This window comes from Oncorhynchus tshawytscha, linkage group LG18 (genome assembly GCF_018296145.1).
Source record: "Oncorhynchus tshawytscha isolate Ot180627B linkage group LG18, Otsh_v2.0, whole genome shotgun sequence".
Taxonomy (NCBI): domain Eukaryota; kingdom Metazoa; phylum Chordata; class Actinopteri; order Salmoniformes; family Salmonidae; genus Oncorhynchus; species Oncorhynchus tshawytscha.
The window spans coordinates 32,252,803-32,279,871 of NC_056446.1; the positions used below are offsets into that span (position 1 = coordinate 32,252,803).

A 27,069-nucleotide genomic window follows, 5' to 3' on the forward strand; every position below is an offset into this window, starting at 1 on the left:
TATATACAGGGGAGTGCCGGTACAGAGTCAATGTGGAGGGGCACCTGTTAGTTGAGCTAGTATGTACATGTAGGTAGAGTTAGGAAATTGATAGGAAATTGATCTCCCAGTTGCGCTTGATGTGTTGTATGTGGAGCAGTTATCCGTGTGTGTGTACCCTAATCGTTAGTACTTATAATTCCAAATGGAGTAAAAATAGAGGCCCATTAGCTGGCAACGTGTCCTTGTTGTGCCGGTTGCCGGTGGTCCTTCAGTCTAACTGCAACAGTAAATTTGCACACATTAGGGCAGGCTAGGCCGGATCCATTGGCTGAGTGGGAGTGGGGATAAACCACAGTAAATAGAGTAGAAATGTGGGCCATTGTACAGCCCAATGAATCCTAACCAAGCATGTGAGCAGTGGTGTAAAGTACTGAAGTCATTTTTTTAGGTATTTGTACTTTACTATGTTTTTGACAGGTTTTACTTTTATGTCCCTATATTCCTAAAGAAAATGATGTACTTTTTACTCATTTTCCCGCACACATTTCCCCTGACACATTTCCCCTGTCACATTTTCCCTGACACATTTCCCCTGACACATTTCCCCTGACACATTTCCCCTGACACATTTCCCCTGACACATTTCCCCTGACACATTTTCCCTGACACATTTCCCTGACACATTTCCCTGACACATTTTCCTGACACATTTCCCTGACACATTTCCCCTGACACATTTCCCCTGACACATTTTCCTGACACATTTCCCCTGACACATTTCCCCTGACACATTTCCCCTGACACATTTTTTAGGTATTTGTACTTTACTATGTTTTTGACAGGTTTTACTTTTATGTCCCTATATTCCTAAAGAAAATGATGTACTTTTTACTCATTTTCCCGCACACATTTCCCCTGACACATTTCCCCTGACACATTTCCCCTGACACATTTCCCCTGACACATTTTCCCTGACACATTTTCCCTGACACATTTTCCCTGACACATTTCCCCTGACACATTTCCCCTGACACATTTTTTTAGGTATTTGTACTTTACTATGTTTTTGACAGGTTTTACTTTTATGTCCCTATATTCCTAAAGAAAATGATGTACTTTTTACTCATTTTCCCACACACATTTCCCCTGACACATTTCCCCTGACACATTTCCCCTGACACATTTCCCTGACACATTTTCCCTGACACATTTCCCCAGACACATTTCCCTGACACATTTCCCTGACACATTTCCCTGACACATTTCCCCTGACACATTTCCCCTGACACATTTTCCCTGACACATTTTCCCTGACACATTTTCCCTGACACATTTCCCCTGACACATTTCCCCTGTCACATTTCCCCTGACACCCAAAGGTACTCATTACATATCAAATGCTCAGGCAGGACAGCAATGTGGTCTAACTTACGCACCTATCAATATATATCAATCCCTACTGCCTCTGATATGGCGGACTCCCTAAATACATATACTGCATTTGTAAATGATGTCTGAGTGTTGGAGTGTGCCCCTGTGGACTCCACACTGAGTATCCCTCTGTTTCACTTTTGTTTCCCTTCAACAATGGTGAAACAGGCAGAGCAATGTTGAGTGTGGAATCCAGGCTACTCCTACTATTTCACATCCACTCAAAGAACTGTGGCATCTCATCACTGTCTAATCTAGTCTCATTGATAAAGAACAGCAATCTTCAACTTTTCCTTCCAAACTATAAATAAGCCCCTAGATATGGAAATAAAGTAATTGATTTCCTGACATCCAGATTAACTTAGGGTTATGCGTCCCTCTAGCGGGACACCAGCCGACAACATCCGGTGAAATTGTAGGGCGCGCAATTCAAATATATAATTGTAATATTAAACATTCATGAACGTACAAGTATCTTATTTCATTTAAAAGCTTACATTCATGTTAATCTAACTGCATTGTCTGATTTACAATAGGCTTTACATACCATGCGATTGTCTAGGGCGGCACCCCACATCAAGGGTCCCAGCTACAACATGAATGGTCATTTTGTTAGATAAAATCCTTCTTTTTATCCCAAAAAGTAATTTCAGTAATCCACTTGTTCAACATGCAGACATAGGAGTCCAAATAGCTACCTCTGAACTTCGTCCAAACAAGTCAAATGACATTTCTATTTAATGCTCAGGTACTCTAAAATGAAAATGAACTATAATATTTCATATGGAAAGTAGTATGTTCAATAGGAAAGCAAAATTAGCAAGCGCGCGCCCTCTCCCTCGCACGCCTGATTGTTCCGGTGATCTCCTCAATAAAAACTAAAAATTCTTGCTTGTTTTTCAAAAAACCTGAAATCTTGAATAAAGACTGTTGACATCTAGTGGAATCTTCGGATTTTCGCCTGCCATATCTATTCTCTTTTAGTCTCAGACATTATTTTAACAGTTTTAGAAACTTCAAAGTGTTTTCTATCCAATGCTACCAATTATGCGTATCCTGGCTTCTGGGCCTGAGTAACAGGCAGTTTACTTTGGGCACGTCAGTCAGGCGGAAATTCCGGAAACTAGACCCTATCCCAGAGAGGTTTTAAAACCATGCATAATTTCACTCACTGTTTTTGAGCAATTAAATGGAAATCTCTCAACAGCTAATGATTATTATGGGAATGTAATTGAGGGCTGGTTGTGTAATTGAGGGCTGGTTGAATAAGCATTGGTTTTACATTTTGGAGGCTGAGTCTTCTAAACGATGTCTGCTGGGTTTTTGAAATGCAGTGGCGTTTGGGAATGTAATTGAAGTAGAGAATGCATTTTCCTGTATGTATGTACAATTGGTTAGAAAATATATATTTTGATTCTTGTTTAGTTGACATTATGCAATGATTGACGTCCTCTCTGAGCCTGTTGGACTGCATTATGAATCCTCCAGATTTGAACTGATATAGAAGTCATTAACATTGTGCCAGATTGGCTATATCTGGCTATAACACGGTATCTCTAGAGATACAGAACCCTTATCTCATTAAGGCCATTGAACAAATCTCTACTCCTCTCATGTCTTGTATTTAGTGTCTATGGTTGCCCCCTGGCCAAAAAGAGGAAGACCCAGGAGAAACAGCCTCTGGAGCCTGCCCCCAAGAGGAGGCCCTTCTTAACCCCTCCCGACCCAGAGGAGGACACTGTTGCCATCTTCCCCTGCTATGAACCTGAACCCATGGATGAGAGGGAGGAGAAGGAGCAGGGGGAGTTAGAGGGGGAGATCCAGGAGGAAGGGGAAGAGGATGAAGGTGAGGGAGAGGAAGAGGGTGAAGAGATGGAGGAGGAGGAAGGATTTTCGGAGGATAACGAGGAGCAAGGTGATGAGGAAGGGGAAGAGGAGGAAGAGGAGGAACAGGTGGAGAGGGAGAGAGTGGTAGTAGGGCCAGTAGAGGTAGAACAGGTGGAGGATGGGATAGAGGAAGACGAGGAAGCAGAGGATGGGGATGATGAAGAGCAAGAAGAAGAGGAGGAGCAAGAGGAGGAGGAGGATGAGGGTGATGAAGATGAACATGAGGAAGAAGAGGAGGAAGAAGTGCACCATGAGCCAGGTGAGTGCATATTTCCAATGTTTCTGGGGAAATAAGAGAGGGTGATAGAGTTGGGTGGAGCTGGGAGTTATTTGCTGGACTAATAAGCTGCCACTAGAAATGAGGTCCTTGAATCAAAAATATACTTCTAATCAAAGTGATGCACCTTTGATGTGGCCAGTGAGAGCCATACCCAATCATGGAGAGACGGAGGCATAATACCTCAGAGAGAATAGAATTGGTGAAAGGGGTCTGTCTGGGCAGTGGGAGAGAGGCATGATGGTCTCCGTGAGCATGTGGCCAGTAAGGTCCTCAGGAGGAGGGGGGTGTAATAAGTGGTTCTCTACCTTCGGTGCACCAGATGCACCTGCTCTCCCTGCATCAGCACTCCATCTTTCTCTGTCTCCCTCTCTCTCTCTCTCTTGTCCTCAATCGCTTCTGACAGTGCCTTCAAGAGCTATCGAGAGAGGAGCTCGCTGAGTTATTAACCCCCCCCATGGAAATTCCTTCTCCGAGGACATTTCGTGCTCCCGAACCGGAACACCTCATACGCCTCTTTCATTCCCTCCCACGGTCTCATATGCCGCTGTCCCTAAAATCAACACTGAAATGTATTATTACAACCACATTGACTCATGATCCATGATTAGTTGAAAAGTAAATTCATTTGAATGGATTAATTAAAAGGCATTTGGTTTATTAGTCGTACTAGATACATTGGATTTGACTTTTACATGTTTTATTTAAAGGATTTAATACTGGCAATGACTGGCCAGATATATGATGTACAACATCAAACTATTAATGCAAACATAATCCATTAAATGTGATGATTAATATCCAAACCATTGTACAGTAAGTAATACATTGAAGGAATTGATAGTAAAAATCACAGAACTGCAAGATCAAAGGCAGATCAAAATCTAACTAGATGGAATGTTTTTGAAAGATGTTGAATTTCATATTAATATCCCAAAGAATTAAACTATGATGGTCTTGTTCTTCATCTATCCAACTATAGTAAGGGCTGAAAGGTCTATCCTTCCTTTCATGACCACAGGGAACCGCTACAAAAATAGTGGACAATCAAGGCATCACTCGATGGGACAGAAGGACAACAACAACAACAACAGCGGCCCCGGTCCAAACATCGGCCCTAACGGGGAAGAGTATGAAAACTACGATGAGCTGGTGGCCAAGTCCCTTCTCAACCTGGGGAAGATAGCAGAGGACGCTGCCTACCAGGCCATGACCGAGTCAGAGATGAACAGCAACTCCTCCAACAGTGCCGGCGAGGACGATGATGATGATGAGGAAGAGGGTAGCGAGCGCGGTGGGAGCAGGAAGGGCGAGTTGAGCGTGGACCTGGACAGTGACGTGGTCAGGGAGACAGTGGATTCACTCAAGCTGTTGGCGCAGGGCCACGGTGCCATGCTGCCTGAAGACGGCTGCCTAGAAGGGGTGGATGACGGCGAGCATCCCAATGGGCGGTCCCACCATCATGGGGTCAGGGGTCAGGCTGAGGAGAGCGAAGAGGAGGTGTGTCTCAACAGCCTGGAGTGTCTGAGGAACCAGTGCTTTGACCTGGCCCGCAAGCTAAACGAGACTTCTCCATCTGACCGCCCTGGACACCCGGGCCTGCACCACTACCAGACACATCAGAACCACCACCCTCACCAGCCCCACCACCACCTACTGCACCAAACCGACCACCAGCACCATCAGGCTCAGCACCAGCCTCAGGACCACCACCACTTGCCCAGGTACGAGAGCTGCCAGCAGGGCCAGCAGCCAGACGAGCGTGGGTCCCTGGAGCGCAACTACTCAGACATGGTCAACCTGATGAAGCTGGAGGAGCAGCTGAGCCCGGCCTCAAGGACGGGCTACTCGGCCAGCTGCCACCAGGACGGGGATGAGGACACCACATCGGTGGCCTCGGATCGCTCGGAAGAGGCCTTCGACATGACAAAAGGCAACCTGTCCCTCCTGGAGAAGGCCATTGCTATGGAGTCGGAGCGAGCCAAGGTCATGAGGGACCGCATGGCCTTGGAGGGACATCATGCGGTGGTCCGGAGAGACAATCATAATCACCACCATCGCGGCGAGCACAGCCCCCGACAGAGCAGCGGGGCTGAGGAGCGCAAGTCCAGAATGCACCACGACGGGTCAAAGAGAGCATACTACCCTAAAGGTAACCACTTCCTGAAACTCTCAACACTCTCCCCATTCACACAATAGCCCCTATGTCAGCTAGTATCTTCACCCTGATCTGTACAGTATTGATGTTGCACTCAGTGTCAACAGCATTTCGGTTAATTGTTTTAATTAGATTTTTATTTCACCTTTATTTAACCAGGTAGGCCAGTTGAGAACAAGTTCTCATTTACAACTGCGACCTGGCCAAGATAAAGCAAAGCAGTTCGACACATACAACAACACAGAGTTACACATGGAATAAACAAACATACAGTCAATAATACAGAAGAAAAAGTCTATATACAGTGAGTGCAAATGAGGTAGGATAAGGGAGGTAAGGCAATAAATAGGCCATGGTGGCGAAGTAATTACAATATAGCAATTAAACACTGGAATGGGAGACGTGCAGAAGATGAATGTGCAAGTAGAGATACTGGTGTGCAAAGGAGCAAGATAAATAAATAAATACAGTATGGGGATCAGGTAGATAGATGGGCTGTTTACAGATGGGCTATGTACAGGTGCAGTGATCGGTGAGCTGCTCTGATAGCTGGTGCTTAAAACTAGTGAGAGAGATATGAGTATCCTGCTTCAGTGATTTTTGTAGTTCATTCCAGTCATTGGCAGCAGAGAACTGGAAGGAAAGGCGACCAAATGAGGAATTGGCTTTGGGGGTGACCAGTGAGATACACCTGCTGGAGCGCGTGCAACGGGTGGGTGCTGCTATGGTGACCAGTGAGCTGAGATAAGGTGGGGCTTTACCTAGCAGAGACTTGTAGATGACCTGGAGCCAGTGGGTTTGGGGACGAGTATGAAGCAAAGGCCAGCCAACGAGAGCGTACAGGTCGCAGTGGTGGGGAGTATATTGGGCTTTGGTGACAAAATGGATGGCACTGTGGTAGACTGCATCCAATTTGTTGAGTAGAGTGTTGGAGGCTATTTTGTCAATTACATCGCCGAAGTCGAGGATCGGTAGGATGGTCAGGTTTACGAGGCTATGTTAGGCAGCATGAGTGAAGAATGCTTTATTGTGAAATAGGAAGCCAATTCTAAATTTAATTTTGGATTGGAGATGCTTAATGTGAGTCTGGACGGAGAGTTTACAGTCTAACCAGACACCTAAGTATTTGTAGCTGTCCACACAAGTCAGAACTGTCCAGAGTAGTGATGCTGGACGGGCGGGCAGGTGCAGGCAGCGATCAGTTGAAGAGCATGCATTTAGTTTTACTTGCATTTAAGAGTAGTTGGAGGCCACAGAAGGAGAGTTGTATGGCATTGAAGCTCGTCTGGAGGTTAGTTAACACAGTGTCCAAAAAAGGGCCAGACGTATACAGAAAGGTGTCGTCTGCGTAGAGGTGGATCAGAGAATCACCAGCAGCAAGAGCAACATCATTGATATATACAAAGAAGAAAGTCGGCCCGAGAATTTAACCCTGTGCCCCTCCCATAGAGACTGCCAGAGGTCCGGACAACAGGCCCTCCAATTTGACACACTGAACTCTATCCGAGATGTAGTTGGTGAACCAGGCGAGGCAATCATTTGAGAAACCAAGGCTGTTGAGTCTGCCGATAAGAATGTGGTGATTGGCAGAGTCAAAAGCCTTGGCCAGGTCGATGAATACAGCTAGACAGTAATGTCTCTTATCGATGGCGTTTATGATATCGTTTAGGACCTTGAGGCTGAGGTGCACCCATGACCAGCTCGGAAACCAGATTGCATAGCGGAGAAGGTACGGTGGGATTCGAAATGGTTGGTAATCTGTTTGTTCACTTGGCTTTCGAAGACCTTATTAAGGCAGGGTATGATAGATATAGGTCTCTAGCAGTTTGGGTCTAGAGTGTCCCTTTGAAGAGAGGTTGAACAGGCTAGTAATAGGGTTGCAACAATTTCGGCAGATCATTTTAAAAATAGAGGGTCAAGATTGTCTAGCCCGGCTGATTTGTAGGGCTCCAGATTTTGCAGCTCTTTCAGAACATCAGCTATCTGGATTTGGGTGAAGGAGGAATGGGGAGGCTTGGGCGAGTTGCTGTGGGGGGTGGAGGGCTGTTGATCGAGGTAGGGGTAGCCAGGTGAAAAGCATGGCCAGTCATAGAAAAATGCTAATTGAAATTCACAATTATAGTGGATTTATCGGTGGTGACAGTCTTTCCTAGCCTCAGGACAGTGGGCAGCTGGGAGGAGGTGTTCATATTCTCCATGGACTTTACAGTGTCCCAGAACATTTTTGAGTTTGTGCTACATGATGCAAACTTCTGCTAATGCAGAACGCCACAGGATGTTTTGTGCTGGTCAAGGGCAGTCAGGTCTGGAGAGAACCAAGGGCTATATCTGTTCCTGGTTCAAAATGTTTTGAATGGGGCATGCTTATTTAAGATGGTGAGGAAGGCACTTTTAAAGAATAACCAGGCATCCTCTACTGACGGGATGAGGTCAATATCCTTCCAGGATACCCGGGCCAGGTCGATTAGAAAGGCCTGCTCGCAGAAGTGGTTTAGTGAGCGTTTGATAGTGATGAGGTGTGGTCGTTTGACCACAGACCCATTACGGATGCAGGCAATGAGGCAGTGATCGCTGAGATCTTGATTGAAAACAGCTGAGGTGTATTTGGAGGGCAATTTGGTTAGGATGATATCTATGAGGGTGCCCGTGTTAATGGATTTGGAGTTGTACCTGGTGGGTTCATTGATAATTTGTGTGAATTTGACGGCATCAAGCTAGGATTGTAGAATGGCCGGGGTGTTTAGCATGTCCCAGTTTAGGTCACCTAGCAGCACGAGCTCTGAAGATAGATTGGGGGCAATCAATTCACATATGGTGTCCTGGGCGCAGCTGGGGGCAGAGGGTGGTCTATAGCAAGTGGCAACAGTGAGGGACTTGTTTCTGGAAAGGTGGATTTTTAAAAATTGAAGCTCGAATTGTTTGGGTATAGACCTGGATAGTAAGACAGAACTCTGCATGCTATCTTTGCAGTAGATTGCAACACTGCCCCCTTAGGCAGTTCTATCTTGTCGGAAAATGTTTTGGTTATGGATAGAAATTTCAGGGTTTTTGGTGGACTTCCTAAGCCAGGATTCAGACACGGCTAGGACATCCGGGTTTGCGGAGTGTGCTAAAGCAGTGAATAAAACAAACTTAGGGAGGAGGCTTCTAATGTTAACATGCATGAAACCAAGGCTTTGACGGTTACAGAAGTCAACAAATGAGAGCACCTGGGGAGTAGGAGTGGAGCTAGGCACTGCAGGGCCTGGATTAACCTCTACATCACCAGAGGAACAGAGGAGGAGTAGGTTAAGGGTATGGCTAAATGCTATCAGAACTGGTCGTCTAGTACGTTCGGAACAGAGAGTGAAAGGAGCAGGTTTCTGGGCGCGATAGAATAGATTCAAGGCATAATGTACAGACAAAGGTATGGAATGTATGTAGACGTGATATTAAATGAACTCTTAAAGACGTAGGCTATCAGCCCCTGCTGAAAATAGGTTTCAACAGATGCCAATAGGGCCCACAGAAACAGAATTACGTAACATCAAGCTGAATAACTCGGATATCTTTTTTAGCCCATGGATCTAGTAATATTGGACGTTTACTTGACCCCTTGCCCAGTAGTTCAGCTCCTCCCTGGGAGAGGACAGAAACATTTCCCCCAGCTGGTCTCCATGCTGTATATTGCAGTGGATTATGTGGATATATTGAAGCAACATCTCAAGACATCCGTCAGGAAGTTAAAGCTTGGTCGTAAATGGGTCTTCCATATGGACAATGACCCCAATCATAATTTCAAAGTTGTGGCAAAATGGCTTAAGGTCAACAAAGTCAAGGTATTGGATTAATTGTCAGGAATTGTGAAAAACTGAGTTTAAATGGATTTGGTTAAGGTGTATGTAAACTTCCGACTTCAACTGTATATTCTGTATTCTACAGTAGTGTAGTCAATGCCACTCGGACATTGCTCGTTCTATTATTTCTTAATTCAAATGTTTTACTTTTAGATTTATTTGTATAGTTTGATATTACTGCACTGTTGGAGCTAGGAACACAAGCATTTCGCTACACCCGCAATAATATCTTCTAAATACTGTATGTGAATGTGACCAATAACATTGTATTTGATTTGGTTGAACTGAAGATCAAATGATTCTTCTATAAACTTTAAAGATCCATACAGTATCAGGACAAGGTAAGACCCAGATGCAGACCGTGTCGAAGTAACAATGTTTATTTCCGCAACAGGGCAAATGTACAGGAAGGCAGGCAGGCTTAGGGTCAGGACAGGCAAGGGCCAAAACCAGTTGGACAAGAAAAGAGAGACTGAGAGCAAGAGCTGATACAAAAAGGCTGGTTGACTTGACAAATAAGACGAACTGGCAACAAACGAACTGGCAACAGACAAACAGACAAACCGGTATAAATACACAGGGGGTAATGGGGAAGGTGGGCGACACCTGGAGGAGGGTGGAGACAATCACAAAGACAAGTGAAACAGATCAGGGTGTGACATAGAGGCGTCAGATCAATATATGCAGTAGCCAATGTTGGGTGTTATCACTGTTCATCTGAAGGGAAGAGGACAGCTATATTCAGAAACCTTATAATATGTGACATTTAAGTTCCTATTATACTGAAGTAGTAGAAATCCAAAGTCACTTGAAGTCATTTCTCCAGGTAATTCTGCCCATTGCTCGTCGTCTTCTACAACACGTCTTGCCAACAGTAGCCACAGGATGTTGAATGGCAGGCCTCAAATCATGCAAAAATCGCATAACAAAATGACTATTATTAAGGACCACCCATTGGTGGTCATCACAGATATGTACTGTAATGGTATGTTATTAACTTCCATTAGCACAGGAAGCTAGTGGGGAGGTCTCAAGGAATATTAAGTATAATTGTAGTCTGAAGACCATATAGGTGACTGTACTAGTAAGACCCAGGGCTATATAAGGCTTTGGTAAGACCTTACAGATCTGGCAACATGCTAGTTCTTTTTTTCGAATGGTCATAATCGCATTAGATAATCTATCATCAAGTTATTTAAATTCAAAGTCTTCATCATCAAAGGCAGGGACTATGGCCTTGTGTGGGGGGAGGCATTCATTTTTCTAATGTTGCCATGGGGTCAGGAATATTGATAACTCTGTGATCCATTACTAGTTTTAAATAAAAACAATCTAGCTGTGACGCACAGAGACAATGTTCATACACACGGCCTCTGCTCAACATAGTTGGGATTGTTCCTTGTCCTTGGGGGACCATTGAGGATTGGTGGAGATGGTAGCGATAGCGAGGCCCCAGATAGACATATGGGAGAACTGCTGATAAGCCAGTTTCACACAGGCTTAGTCATTCTGTGTTATCTCTACAGCAAGTGTACATTTTTTATGAAATATAAAATTGCATTTCTGGGATGTTGGGATTGAACAATTGCACAGATTTTCCGCATCGAGCGTGGGGGGGAATGTGGGGGGAACATGTATTGCCATGATAAACTGATAAATCAGGTGTGACTATAGTCTGTGTTTCATCCTACCCCCTCTAAATTTGGGGGGATAATACGGTTCAAATACAATATGAATATATGACACTCTAAATGAAGTTCGGTAAACAACAGTGGATGGGACATTCCATTCATTTCGGTTTGTAGGGGTGACATGCTGTAGTAACCAGTCGAACACTCACCTAGATAGATTACTTTTGAACACCCCCCCCCCACCACCCCACCCCTTATTTTTCTCCTTGGTAGATTCCTCAAGGGGGGACAAGAAGGAGAGTAAGTGTCCAACCCCGGGCTGTGATGGGACAGGCCACGTCACGGGTCTCTACCCCCACCACAGGAGCCTGTCAGGCTGCCCCCACAAGGACAGGGTGCCACCAGAAAGTAAGTGCTGCACACTGCATTCCGTACTGACTGTGCTTGGGGGCATTTAGACTGTTTGTTGCCCTCACGTAGTGCAATGTAGAACAACCTCTTTCTCATTTTCTTTTGAGTTTCTGGGTACCTCTTTTCCACTAAATGCCCTGCCATGGTTCTTGTGTTGGGTTGACACGTGAGGTCGTCCTCCGATCAGCATGGGGATGCTCTCCCTTTCTTTGCGTTCACCCGGCTTGATGCCTGCATGCAAAGTGATGTCTCCTCTATAGATTTTATACATAAAAGCATCTCTTTGTGAGACTACTTATTTTTTACCAGACTTAACTCTATTCCTGCTTCTGTAAAGGAAATATATACTTAAGCAATAAGGCACGAGGAGGTGTGGTATATGGCCAATACACCACGGCTAAGGACTGTTCTTATGCACAACGCAACAATAATGGTCATGTACCACAAACCCCCGAGGTGCCTTATTGCTATGATAAACTGGTTACCAATGTAATTACAGCAGTAAACAGAAACGTTTTTTCATACCTTTGATATACGGTCTGATAGCCAATCAGCATTCAGGGCTTGAACCACCCAGTTTATAATATGTCATATGTAACATTAAATATCACAGCAAATGTCTGCCTACATACCATTTTCAATTCTTATGGATTAGTCCATCAAGATGCTTCAGAATGACTAACAACACGCCGACTACCTTTGAATGCTGCTTGATTCAATCCATTATTTTTCTGCTGCTTGCATGAGCATCAACAGGACAGTTGACCGTAACAGTGCATGACACTTTTTCTGCTCACTAACAAATTATAATTGGACAATAACCACTGACTCTGGGTGCTCCTAACCCCTCGCTGTCTCTCTCACCTCTCCCTGTCTGTCCTAAGTTCTTGCAATGTATGAAAATGTTCTAAAGTGCCCTACTCCTGGCTGCTCGGGGCGTGGCCATGTCAATAGCAACAGGAACTCCCACCGCAGGTGAGTGGCTGGCAACCAGGCAGGGCATGCACTGGGAGAGAAAATAATAAATAATGGAATAGCTACATTTATAGTCTGATCTCTTTGTTCAGGATGTAAGAGAGAGGAAAAAAGTAAAAAAGATGAATATATGGGGTTGTCATAGTCACTGGCTACCAGTGTATCTCAGGGTCAGGAATCTATTGTTTGTAGCTAGGTGGGTTTAGAGGCTGAGCCATGGTCTCCCAGTAGAGCAGCACAAAGCCTGGAGGATGCTAAGATGAGTACATTCTGCATACTGCGCCATACAAACACACACCTATACATAATGTATATACTGTACACCACGGACACCCCTTCAAATACAAAAGTATGTGGACACCCCTTCAAATGAGTGGATTCGGCTATTTCAGCCACACCCATTGCTGACAGGTGTATAAAATTGAGCACAAAGCAATCTCCATAGACAAACACTGGCAGTAGAGCGGCCTTAATGAAGAGCTCAGTGACTTTCAACGTGGCACCGTCATAGGATGTCACCTTTCCAACAAGTTAGTTAGTCAATGTTCTGTACATACTGTATATAGGTACCTAGACAATAACACACACACACACACACACACACACACCTCCCTTACCATTCCCAGTTGCTGGAGGCTATGTTATATAGAACACGCCCTTTGGGACTGGCACGCACACCGTGTAGTCATTAGTAGTGTTGGGGAGCAGTGCATAGCAAGACGTATGAAAAAAAGAGAGAATTCTGTACATGTGTCTCTCATTTCTCTCCTCCTCGCTGTTGTCATGGAAACTTGATGATACTGACAGCAGTCCTGTCAGTTTGTCACACGGTCCTCACCACTTTGAAATCTGCGTGTGTCTGTCTGTGACTGTGTGTGTGTTCTGGCTGTATCAATGTTTTATTTATGGCACGGATATGAAACTATTAGGCGAGGCCCAGAGACCACATTCATCTCTCACACAAAAGCAGTGCCGGTGTGTATGTGAGAGGGACTGGTTTGTATGTGAGAGTGACTGGTTTGTATGTGAGAGTGACTGGTTTGTATATGAGAGTAACTGGTTTGTATGCGAGAGTGACTGGTTTGTATGCGAGAGTGACTGGTTTGTATGCGAGAGTGACTGGTTTGTATGTCTATAAAGAGGCATCTTATAAGGTGAACATTTGAGGGAGAAAGGAGAAGAAGAGGAGGAGAAAGCGAGAGGTGGAGAGAGGGTAGAGGAGGAGAGGAGGTAAGGGGGAGGGGGGAGAGTATGAGAGAAGGAGAGGGGGTAGAAGAGGAGGAGGAGAGGGCAGAGGGGGTAGGAGGTGAGGACAAGAGGCGAGAGGGGGAGAGGAGGTGAGGACGACAGGGCGAGAGGGGGAGAGGAGAGGATGACAGGAAGGCGTGTAGAGGAGGAGAGGACGAGAGGAGAGAGGGGGAGAGGAGGAGAGGACGAGAGGAGAGAGGGGGAGAGGAGAGGACGACAGGGCGAGAGGGGGAGAGGAGGAGAAGACGACAGGAAGGCGTGTAGAGGAGGAGAGGGCGAGAGGAGAGAGGGGGAGAGGAGGAGAGGACGAGAGGAGGAGAGGACGAGAGGAGAGAGGGGAGAGGAGGAGAGGACGACAGGGGAAGGAAGAGAGGACGAGAGGCGATAGGGGGAGAGGAGGAGAGGACGACAGGGGAAGGCATGTAGAGGAGAGGACGAGAGGCGAGAGGGGGAGAGGGAGAGGACGACAGGGGAAGGCATGTAGAGGAGGAGAGGACGAGAGGCGAGAGGAGGAGAGGATGACAGGGGAATGCATGTCGAGGAGGTGAGTGTGAGAGGCGAGAGGGGGAGAGGGGGAGAGGAGGAGAGGACAACAGGGGAAGGCATGTAGAGGAGGTGAGGAGGAGAGAAGGGAGTACAGTAGCTGGCATTGGGGTTAATCAGTTCTCCCCACTGAGCCTACCCAGAATGCCTCTGAAAGGACTGCAGTATCTAGCTGAGGGGATCTCTCTGAAGCTCAGCAGCCCCTCATGCCCAGGCAGCCAATAATATGTATCTGCAAAGCTCCGGCTTTGCAATAAAAAACTAGGCCATAGGAAATACATAATTCATACGTGGGGCTCCATTTTATAGCTTAAAATGTGCAATTCTGTTTAAATCAAAGCCAAATTTAGTTGATTGATAGGATGTGTCTGTTATCGGAGAGGCAGAGTGTAGGCACGTGTGTGTGGGGGTTGTGTGTGTGTGTGTGTGTGTGTGTGTGTGTGTGTGTGTGTGTGTGTGTGTGTGTGTTTGTGTGTGTGTGTGTGTGTGTGTGTGTGTGTGTGTGTGTGTGTGTGTGTGTGTGTGTGCGTGCGAGCGAGCATACAGTACATGTGTTTGTGTGTGTGCATGTGTGAGTGTGTTCTGGCTAATTAGGCCTCACTCCATTGTATGAATGCTGTTGCAGTCTCTCGGGGTGCCCCATCGCCGCTGCAGAGAAGATGGTTAAAGTCCAGGAGAAGCACATCCCATGTGACGGGGGCCCCAAGTCCAGCCAGGCTTCAGATCGTGTGCTGAGGTACTCACTCACACCCTCATCACATGACCACCACTCCCCCAGCCTCCCCGCTCATCCCAGTGCATTCCCTGTAGCCGTGAATGTAAACACTGGCCTCCATCACTCTCTCTGCTTTCAAATCCTACTTCATGTAGATGTAGAAAGAACAATAGAATGCCTACCGTAGCAGCGCTTATGATTCATGCTCTTACAAATGAAGTCCCCCTAGTGGTTCAGTGAGGACGTACACCATGCAGTCAGACAGTCAGACCGCTCTCACCGCGTGTACACAAACACGCCCCCCCCTGTCCATGGTTATCTTCCAGGCCAATGTGCTTTGTGAAACAGCTGGAGATCCCACAGTACGGTTACAAAAATAACGTGTCCACCAGCACGCCGCGCTCCAACCTGGCCAAGGAGCTGGAGAAGTACTCCAAGACCAGCTTCGACTACGGCCAAGGCTACGACAGCCAGCACCACGTCTACAGCAGGGGGAAGACAGGCCTGGCCCCCAAGGCCCACGGACGGGACACGGACACCTCACCCAAGGGATATGATGGTAGGGAACGACTGCTTGTGCGCTCTGATGCATGCACGCACGCATGTTGGCACACACACACACGAACACACACACACACGAATGCACACACACATTATTCCCAGATTCTAGATCTGTGCTTTGACAATGTTGTAAATATGTTGAACAAGCGATAGACTCGACACTTATACAACGCAGATGAACTATTGAAATACAGTACATGTGCATGCCTAAAACCAATGTTTTTATTTCCATCAATTTGATTTTGCATACTTCACAATTAGAGAGAACAACCCCAATCTGGATTGGAGATGAACATAGAACACAACCCATTTGTTTGATTCATTTTGGAGCTGCTGGTTGGAAGGTTTTTGTCTCAGCTCCCTGTAATGTGGATACGTTCAGGGCTTCTGCATTCCCCGCTCGCTCACACACTCTGCTGCATGCAAACCCTTACTGCCAAGACCATATTCACACCACTCCCATCCCTCTTGCTTGCGCTCTCTCTCTCCCTCTAGCTCTCTCCTCGTGCTCTCCATCTCTGTCGCCCTCTCCTCTTTCTCCAACCAAGAGCACAATCATTTGCTCTCACACAGCATTCACCATGGAGCAAACCTTCCATTGAAAGACTTCCCTGTAGGTGTTAGTAATTATCTATCTATCTATCTATCTATCTATCTATCTATCTATCTATCTATCTATCTATCTATCTATCTATCTATCTATCTATCTATCTATCTATCTATCTATCTATCTATCTATCTATCTATCTATCTATCTATCTATCTATCTATCTATCTATCTATCTATCTATCTATCTATCTATCTATCTATCTATCTATCTATCTATCTATCTATCTATCTCACTCTCTGTCTGTCTGTCTGTCTGTCTGTCTGTCTGTCTGTCTGTCTGTCTGTCTGTCTGTCTGTCTGTCTGTCTGTCTGTCTGTCTGTCTGTCTGTCTGTCTGTCTGTCTATCTATCTATCTATCTATCTATCTATCTATCTATCTATCTATCTATCTATCTATCTATCTGTCTGTCTGTCTGTCTGTCTGTCTGTCTGTCTGTCTGTCTGTCTGTCTGTCTGTCTGTCTGTCTGTCTGTGCTGTCTGTCTATCTATCTATCTATCTATCTATCTGTCTGTCTATCTATCTATCTATCTATCTATCTATCTATCTATCTATCTATCTATCTATCTATCTATCTATCTATCTATCTATCTATCTATCTATCTATCTATCTGTCTGTCTGTCTGTCTGTCTGTCTGTCTGTCTGTCTGTCTGTCTGTCTGTCTGTCTGTCTGTCTGTCTGTCTGTCTGTCTGCCTGTCTGTCTATCTATCTATCTATCTCACTCTCTATCTGTCTGTCTGTCTGTCTGTCTGTCTGTCTGTCTGTCTGTCTGTCTGTCTGTCTGTCTGTCTGTCTGTCTGTCTGTCTGTCTGTCTGTCTGTCTGTCTGTCTGTCTGTCTGTCTGTCTGTCTGTCTGTGTCCTCTAAATGTATATGTCATGTCTTTCTATACATCTCCATTTCATATTGTTCTTTTTGGGGGGTAAAATCTGGCCCAGTCTCATTATTGTCTGTTACTGTATGCATGTTCTGTATCAGTGTTCTGTATGTGTGTTCTGTATACATGTTCTGTATGAGTGTTCTGAATACATGTTCTGTATGAGAGTTCTGCATGTGTGTTCTGTATAAGTGTTCTGTATGAGTGTTCTGTGTGTGTGTGTTCTGTATGTGTGTTCTGTATACGTGTTCTGTATGAGTGTTCTGTATACATGTTCTGTATGAGTGTTCTGTATACATGTTCTGTGTGTTTGTTCTGTATACATGTTCTGTAAGAGTGTTCTGTATACATGTTCTGTGTGTTCTGTATACATGTTCTGTATGTGTGTTCTGTATGAGTGTTCTGTATACATGTTCTGTGTGTTCTGTATACATGTTCTGTATGTGTGTTCTGTATGAGTGTTCTGTATACATGTTCCGTATGAGTGTTCCGTATGAGTGTTCCGTATGTGTGTTCTGTATACATGTTCTGTATGAGTGATCTGTATAGATGTTCTGTATACATGTTCTGTATGAATGTGTGTACATGTATAATGTATTGTCCTTCATGTGTGTTCTGTATTTTGTGTTCTGTATTTTGTGTTCTGTATGTCGTGTTTCGTATGTCGTGTTCCGTATGTCGTGTTACGTATGTTGTGTTCCGTATATCGTGTTCCGAAATGTCGTGATCCGTATGTCGTGTTCCGTATGTTGTGTTAAGTATGTATGTGTATGAACTGTCCACTGTGCTCCCTCCCTGCAGCCAAGCACTACTGTAAGAGCCCAGCCAGCAGCACGACTAGCAGCTATGCTCCCAGCAGCACGACGAGCAGATACGCTCCCAGCAGCACGACGAGTAGATACGCTCCCAGCAGCAGCAGTCTGAGCTGCGGAGGGGGAGGAGGAGGGGGCGGCAGCAGCGCCAGCAGCACCTGCAGTAAGAGCAGCTTTGACTACACACAGGATACAGAGGCTGCTCACATGGCCGCCACGGCCATCCTCAACCTGTCCACGCGCTGCAGGGAGATGCCCCACGGCCTGGGAGGCAAGCCCCAGGATCTCCTCTCCCAGGTAGGGAGGGCTGCAGCCCAGACTCATCCTCACCCACACTCCCCAGCAGGTCTCGGGTGCTGCGTTGCTGTCTGTCACTCTCTCTCTCTCTCTCTGTCAACCACACCTTCTCTCTCTCTACCACACCTCTCTATCGCTCTCTCTCTACCACACCTCTCTCTCTATTCCACACCTCTCTCTCTCTCTCTCTCTCTCGCTCTCTCTCTCTCTCTCTCTCTCTCTCTCTCTCTCTCTCTCTCTCTCTCTCTCTGTCAACCACACCTTCTCTCTGTCTCTCTCTACCACACCTCTCTCTCTCTCGCTCTCTCTCTCTCTCTCTCTCTCTCTCTCTCTCTGTCAACCACACCTTCTCTCTGTCTCTCTCTACCACACCTCTCTATCTCGCTCTACCACACCTCTCTACCACACCTAAGGATATTAGTCAGTTCAAGTGAAAAGTGGGCCCTTGTCTGATCCAGTCAGCAATGAGTCAGAGCCCTCATCCACAAGGCTAGGTGTCAGATGCCTTTCTATGCCACTTGATTTAGGCATTGCTGCTTTGCTTATCACAGAATAATGAAGCCTGGCCTAGCATCCTGTGATTATGTGTCCCATTCATTACACTGTGGAGGGCCAGGCACAGCCATGAGAGCAGTACAGCATCTGAGGCTGTGGGAGAAATATATGCACTGTGGGCACGATGGAGTGGAGCCCTTGGCTTTTTCAGACAGCCTGGAATGGATCGATGATTTCAGTTGCCTCTCTCTCTCTCTCTCTCTCTCTCTCTCTCTCTCTCTCTCTCTCTCTCTTACCCATGTCTCTCTCTTGTGATCATACCCCTTTGTGGAGGCAACATGATAGAGAGTGACCTCTCTGTGAGGACATGGTCTTGCTCTGTGGCAGTCCGTCTCTGTGCGAACCATCACCATCATCCTCATCATCATCACCAGCATCATCATCGCCATCATCACCACAATCATCACTCGAGCGCCGCGGGGATATTCCATGTTCTGTACATTCATCTCCTCTTAAAGACAGTGTGGGCTGCAGAAGGAGGGCCAAGAAGGAGGAGAAATTAGTATCCACTTCACTCAATTCAAATTAAGGGGCTTTATTGGCATGGGAAATATATGTTTACATTGCCAAAGCAAGTGAAATAGATAATAAACAAAAGTAAAATAAACAATAATAAAATTAACAGTAAACATTACACATTAGACATTACACATTAGTTCCAAAAGACTAAGGACATTTCAAATGTCATGATGTGCAAATAGTCTCTCTCTCTCTCTCTCTCTCTCTCTCTCAATTCAATTCAATTCAATTCAATTCAAGGGCTTTATTGGCATGGGAAACATATGTTAACATTGCCAAAGCAAGTGAGGTAGATAATATACAAAAGTGAAATAAACAATAAAAATGAACAGTAAACATTACACATACAGACGTTTCAAAACAATAAAGACATTACAAATGTCATATTATGTATTTATACAGTGTTGTAACAATGTACAAATGGTTAAAGTACACAAGGGAAAATAAATAAGCATAAATATGGATGGAATTTACAATGGTGTTTGTTCTTCACTGGTTGCCCTTTTCTTGTGGCAACAGGTCACAAATCTTGCTGCTGTGATGGCACACTGTGGTATTTTACCCAGTAGATATGGGAGTTTATCAAAATCGGGTTTGTTTTCAAATTCTTTATGGATCTGTGTAATCTGAGGGAAATATGTGTCTCTAATATGGTCATACATTGGGCAGGAGGTTAGGAAGTGCAGCTCAGCTCCCACCTCATTTTGTGGGCAGTGAGCACATAGCCTGTCTTCTCTTGAGAGCCATGTCTGCCTACGGCGGCCTTTCTCAATAGCAATGCTCACTGAGGCTGTACATAGTCAAAGCTTTCCTTAAGTTTAGGTCAGCCACAGTGGTCAGGTATTCTGCCACTGTGTACTCTCTGCTTAGGGCCAAATAGCATTCTAGTTTGCTTTGTTTTTTTGTTAATTCTTTCCAATGTGTCAAGTAATTATCTTTTTGTTTTCTCATGACTTGGTTGGGTCTAATTGTGCTGCTGTCCTGGGGCTCTGTAGGGTGTGTTTGTGTTTGTGAACAGAGCCCCAGGACCAGCTTGCTTATAGGACTCTTCTCCAGGTTCATCTCTCTGTAGGTGATGGCTTTGTTATGGAAGGTTTAGGAATCACTTCCTTTTAGGTGTTTGTAGAATTGAACGTCTCTTTTCTGGATTTTGATCATTAGTGGGTATCGGCCTAATTCTGCTCTGCATGCAGTATTTGGTGTTCTACGTTGTACACAGAGGATATTTTTGCAGAATTCTGCATGCAGAGTCTCAATTTGGTGTTTGTCCCATTTTGTGAAATCTTGGTTGGTGAGCGGACCCCAGACCTCACAACCATAAAGGGCAATGGGCTCTATGACTAATTCAAGTATTTTTAGCCAGATCCTAATTGGTATGTCGAATTTTATGTTACTTTTGATGGCATAGAATGCCCTTCTTGCTTTGTCTCTCAGATCGTTCACAGCTTTGTGGAAGTTACCTGTGGCGCTGATGTTTAGGCCAAGGTATGTATAATTTTTTGTGTGCTCTAGGGCAATGGTGTCTAGATGGAATTTGTATTTGTGGTCCTGGCAACTGGACCTTTTTTTGGAACACCATTATTTTGGTCTTACTGAGATGTACTGTCAAGGCCCAGGTCTGGCAGAATTTGTGCAGAATATCTAGGTGCTGCTGTAGGCCCTCCTTGGTTGGTGACAGAAGCACCAGATCATCAGCAAACAGTAGACATTTGACGTCATATTCTAGTAGAGTGAGGTGCTACAGAGTGCTGCAGACTTTTCTAGTGCCTGCGCCAATTTGTTGATATATCTGTTGAAGAGGGTGGGGCTTAAGCTGCATCCCTGTCTCACCCTACGGCCCTGTGGGAAGAAATTTGTGTGTTTTGTTTGCCTATTTTCACACTTGTTGTTTGTGTACCTGGATTTTATAATGTTGTATGTTTTACCCCCATCACCACTTTCCATCAATTTGTATAACAGACCCTCATGCTAAATTGAGTCGAAGGCTTTTTTGAAATCAACAAAAAATGAGAAGAGTTTTTCTTTGTTTTGTTTTGTTTGGTTGTCAATTAGGGTGTGCAGGGTGAATACATGGTCTGTTGTACAGTAATTTGGTAAAAAGCCAATTTGACATTTGCTCAGTACATTGTTTTCATTGAGGAAATGTACGAGTCTGCTGTTAATGATAATGCAGAGGATTTTCCCAAGGTTGCTATTGACGCATATCCCATATCCCGGTAGTTATTGGGGTCAAATTTGTCTCCACTTTTGTGGATTGGGGTGATCAGTCCTTGGTTCCAAGTATTGGGGAAGATGCCAGAGCTAAGGATAATGTTAAAGAGTATTAGTATAGCCAATTGGAATTTGTTGTCTGTATATTTGATCATTTCATTAAGGATACCATCAACACCACAAGCCTTTTTGGGTTGTAGGGTTTTTATTTAGTCCTGAAGCTCATTCAAGGTAATTGGAGAATCCAGTGGGTTCTGGTAGTCTTTAATAGTTGATTCTAAGATTTGTATTTGATCCTGTATATGTTTTTATTTATTATTCTTAGCCAAAAAGATTGGAGAAGTGGTTTACCATACATCTCCATTTTGGATAGATAACTCTTCGTGTTGTTTGTTTAGTGTTTTCCAATTTTCCCAGAAGTGGTTCAAGTCTATGGATTCTTCAATTACATTGAGCTGATTCCTGACGTGCTGTTCCTTCTTTTTCCGTAGTGTATTTCTGTATTGTTTTAGTGATTCACCATAGTAAAGGCGTAGACTCAGGTTTTCCGGGACTCTACATTTTTGGAGTCCCGGACAGGTTCTCAATTTCCTTCTTAGATTTTGGCATTCTTCATCAAACCATTTGTCATTGTTGTTCATTTTCTTTGGTTTTCTATTTGAGATTTTTAGATTTGATAGGGAAGCTGAGAGGTCAAATATACTGTTAAGATTTTCTACTGCCAAGTTTACACCTTCACTATTACAGTGGAACGTTTTACCCAGGAAATTGACTAAAAGGAATTGAATTTGTTGTTGCCTAATTGTTTTTTGGTAGGTTTCCAAACTGCATTCCTTCCATCTATAGCTTTTCTTAATGCTACTCAGTTCCTTTGGCTTTGATGCCTCATGATTGAGTATTGCTCTGTTCAAGTAGACTGTGATTTTGCTGTGGTCTGATAGGGGTGTCAGTGGGCTGACTGTGAAGGCTCTGAGAGACTCTGGGTTGAGGTCAGTGATAAAGTAATCTACATTACTATTGCCACGAGATGAGCTATAGGTGTACCTACCATAGGAGTCCCCTCAAAGCCTACAATTGACTATGTACACACCCAGCGTGTGACAGAGCTGCAGGAGTTGTGACCCATTTTTGTTGGTTATGTCATAGTTGTGCCTAGGGGGGCATATGGGGGAGGGAATGCTGTCACTTGCAGGCAGGTGTTTGTCCCCCTATGTGCTGAGGGTGTCAGGTTCATGTTCAGTTCTGGCATTTAGGTCACCACAGACTAGTATATGTCCCTGGGCCTGGAAATGATTGATTTCCCCCACCAGGATGGAGACGCTGTCTTCATTCAAGTACGGGGAATCTATTGGGGGGATATAGGTAGCACACAGGAGGACATTTTTCTCTGTTAAGATCGTTTCCTTTTGAATTTCTAGCCAAATGAAAAATGTTCCTGTTTTGATTAATTTAATGGAGTGAGTGTCAGATTCTATCTAGAGGATAATGAAGGAGTCAGGCGCAGGACACAAGTAAGAGTAAAACCACTGTATTTACTCAACCCGAGAACGGAACAAAAATCCCGTTATAAAACAAAGACAAAACAGGATACGAACTCCAACACACGAAAGACAATCACGCACAAAACAGAAAGGGACCAAAAAGCCCTGTCTGCCCCAGCTGACCACTGCAGTCGCACCGGCCCCCCCCTTCAGCAGTGAGGTAATGGGAGCCGCTACCTGACCAAAATCCCGGATAAACCTCCGGTAGTAGTTGGCAAACCCTAAAAACCGCTGCACCTCCTTTACCGTGGTTGGAGTTGGCCAATTACGCACGGCTGAAATGCGGTCATTCTCCATCTCTACCCCTGACGTGGAAAGCGGTACCCTAGGAAGGAGACGGACTGTTGGAAGAACAGACATTTCTCAACCTTGACATACAGGTCATGTTCCAACAGTCGACCAAGTACCCTTCGTACCAGGCACACATGCTCGGCGCATGTAGCGGAGTATATTAGAATGTCATCTATATACACCACTACACCCTGCCAGTGCAGGTCACTGAAAATCGAATCTACAAAGCATTGGAAGACTAATGGAGCAATCATTAACCCGTACGGCATGACGAGGTACCATAATGCCCAGAAGTGGGCAAAATGCTGTCTTCCACTCATCTCCCGCCCAAATACACACCAGGTTGTAAGCGCTCTTGAGGTCCAATTTTGTGAAGAAGCGCACCCCGTGTAATGACTCGGTCATATTGGCTATGAGCGGTAGCGGGTAGCTGTATTTTACCGTGATCTTATTTAAACTTCGATAATCAATACACGGGCACAAACCTCCATCCTTCTTCTTCACAAAAAGAAACTCGAGGAGACAGGTGAGATGGAAGGCCGAATGTATACTTGTCCCAGAGATTCGGTGACATATGTCTCCATAGCCCCCATCTCCTCCTGTGAGAGAGGATACACGTGACTCCTGGGAAGTGCAGCTTCTACCAAGAGATCTATCGCACAATCCCCCGGTCGATGGGGTGGTAATTGAGTCGCCTTCTTTTTACAGAAGGCGAGTGCCAAATCGGCATATTCAGGGGGAATGTGCATGGTGGAGACCTGGTTTGGACTTTCCACCGTAGTGGCACCTAAGGAAACACTTACACACCTCCCTGAGCACTGACGGGACCATCCCTTGAGAGCCCTCTGTTGCCACGAAATAGTGTGATCATGCGAAGCCAACCAGGGAATCCCAAACACAACAGGGAACGCAGGTGAGTCGATGAGGAAGAGACTAATTCGCTCCCTATGATTCTCCTGCGTTATCATAGTGAGCAGAGCTGTGACCTCCCTAATTAGCCCTGACCCCAAAGGACGACTGTCTAAAGCATGTATAGGGAAGGGAACATCAACAGACACAATAGGGATCCCTAATCTCATAGCAAAGGAACGGTCGATAAAGTTCCCAGCTGCGCCTGAATCTACTAGCGCCTTATGCTGGGAACGTGGGGAAAACTCGGGAAATTCAATCGACAACCACATGTGTGCAACAGGGCCCTCTGGGTGAGTGGTGTGCCTACTCACCTGGGATGACCCACCAGCACTCCGTTTGCTACCTCTACCTCAAGGGGAACCCCCCAGCACCGACCATTAGTGTGCCCTCTGCGGCCACAGTTGGTGCAGGGAATGGTCCCCCCTCCGGTCCCCTTCGTTGCAGCGCCTCCCAACTCCATAGGAGTTGGATCAAGAGCGCTGGGGGATGGAACTGACGGACCCTGATCAGATCGTCCGCGGGAGGCCAACAGGTTGTCCAGCCGGATCGATAAGTTCACCAGCTGGTCCAGTGTAAGGGTGGTGTCCCTGCAGGCTAGCTCCGGACGAACATCCTCTCGTAAGCTACACCTGTAGTGATTGATCAGGGCCCGCTCATTCCATCCCACGCCGGCCGCCAGAGTTCTAAAGTCCAGCGCAAAATCTTGAGCGCTCCTCATCCCCTGACGTAGATTAAATAGGCGTTCCCCCCGCTCTCCCCTCCGGGGGATGATCAAATACCACCCGGAAACGGCGGGCGAACTCCTCATAGTCATCCAACGTCTGACCTTCCCTGCCCCAGATGGCGTTGGCCCATTCCATGGCTTTACTGGTCAGACAGGAGATAAGGGCGCTCACTCTCTCGCGTCCTGAAGGAGCTGGCCGGACAGATGTGCAGGTAGAGCTCCAGCTGGAGATAAGGGCGCTCACTCTCTCGCGTCCTGACGGAGCTGGCCGGACAGATGTGCAGGTAGAGCTCCAGCTGGAGATAAGGGCGCTCACTCTCTTGCGTCCTGAAGGAGCTGGCCGGACAGATGTGCAGGTAGAGCTACAGCTGGAGTAGGATCCCCTGACACCCGGCAGCTGACCCATCATACGCCCTCGGGAGCGAGAGCTGAATCCCACCGGATCCTGATGATGAAGAGGCGGACATCACGGTAAGTAGTGGTGGAACCTGAGGAGAAGACACAAGGTTCACAGGAAAAACCCCTCTCTCCCATCGGTCCATGGTTTGCTGCTGAACGCCCTCCTCCATTTGAAGCGGAGGGCTGGCTGCACCTGCTGACTCCATGTATTTTGGTGCGTGATTCTGTCAGAGTCTACCTAGAGGATAGCGAAGGTGTCAGGCGCAGGACACAAGTAAGAGTAAAACCACTGTATTTACTCAATCCGAGAACGGAACAAAAATCCCGTTATAAAACAAAGACAAAACAGGATACGAACTCCAACACACGAAAGACAATCACGCACAAAACAGAAAGGGAAACCAGAGGGTTAAATAAGGAACATAATCATGAGATGGGAACCAGGTGTGTAAGCAAACAAAACAAAAGGAAAAATGAAACATGGATCGGTGGCAGCTAGAAAGCCGGTGACGTCGACCGCCGAACACCGCCCGAACAAGGAGAGGGAACAACTTTGGTGGAAGTCGTTACAGTGAGTTAGGTCTGTTCTATACCAAATTACCATACCCCCTGAGTCCCTTCCTTGTTTCACACCTGGTAGTTTGGTGGATGGGACTACAAGCTCTCTGTAACCTAGAGGGCAACCAGTGTCTCCGTCTCCTCTATACCAGGTTTCTTGCAGGATGACAATGTCTGTATTACCGATTTCTTTGGTGAAGTCCGGGTTCCTGCTCTTTAGGCCAAAGGCAGAAGACCTCAGGCCTTGGATATTCCAGGATGATATAGTGAAGGCTTTGTGTTCCATAAAGTGTCCAATGTTGTTGGTTGTGTGGTTTGGCCTCAGACCAGTAAGTCTGAGCAGAGCCTGCTGAGCATCTGGTACATGCCATTGGCTTGGGCTAGTGTAAGAGTGGTTGTTGGGCCTGTTTGCCCGCTCACTGCCTGGGCGTATGTGTGACTTTCATGTTGAGGCCCTCTTTGCGGGGGTGGGGTGCATGGGGTGGGCAGAAGGGGCATAGGTCTGATCTGAAGGGGCCTAAATGGGGTGTGGGCATGGTTGACGTGGGGGGTGTTGATTGGTTAGGGTGGGGGTGTGGAAGTGGCTGGTGGTGCTGTGGTCTGGATGTAAGTCCTCTTGGCGTGGGTCCTCTATGTGTAGGTCCGGGGGGGGTCCCGCAGGTTTATGGAGGGTGTCTCGCTGGTATGGGCGGGGTGTCTATTGATCTTTTGCTCCTGTGTGAAGTGTTGGGGATACATTTGAGAGTGATGTCCTTTAGAGTCCGGGCGAAGGTGGTCACTGCTGCCTTGTAGAAGTGGACCTGGTCATAGAGGCTGTTCAAGTCCAGGGTGGAGTGGTGGGCCAGGAAAACATTTGGTTTTGAGGCACAGTCACGGGAAATACTTGCGTTTACCCGCTGTATTGTGGCAGGGGGGAAGTCTTTTCGTGGTAGGAGGGTGGAGATAACCACTTGTGCGTTGGGGAAAGTAGAAGAAGCTTTTTCAATCACTCCCTTCAGTGCTGTGGCCACCCTTTCCTGCTGTGCTTTCAGGTAGTGTGTGCCTGTGTGTATTATTATGTGGCTAGGTGAACCTAGTTGGTCCTCAGACAGAAGGTCTAGGGCGCGCT

The 27,069-nt window shown here is 46.0% G+C and overlaps 1 protein-coding gene across 7 annotated transcripts in view; it reads left to right on the forward strand.

Annotated features, from left to right (window-relative positions):
* Positions 1-27,069, forward strand: part of LOC112217993 (myelin transcription factor 1-like protein) — a 124,923-nt gene that overhangs the window by 52,648 nt on the left and 45,206 nt on the right. For 6 of the 7 annotated variants that reach the window (XM_042300947.1, XM_042300946.1, XM_042300950.1 and 3 more), the window contains exons 6-12: positions 3,042-3,559; positions 4,599-5,729; positions 11,476-11,610; positions 12,498-12,588; positions 15,005-15,115; positions 15,421-15,653; positions 17,944-18,251. In XM_042300947.1, coding sequence (XP_042156881.1) covers positions 3,042-3,559; positions 4,599-5,729; positions 11,476-11,610; positions 12,498-12,588; positions 15,005-15,115; positions 15,421-15,653; positions 17,944-18,251 — 2,527 coding nt within the window. The remainder of the gene's footprint in view (positions 1-3,041; positions 3,560-4,598; positions 5,730-11,475; positions 11,611-12,497; positions 12,589-15,004; positions 15,116-15,420; positions 15,654-17,943; positions 18,252-27,069) is intronic. The other variant, XM_042300951.1, reaches the window with a different exon arrangement.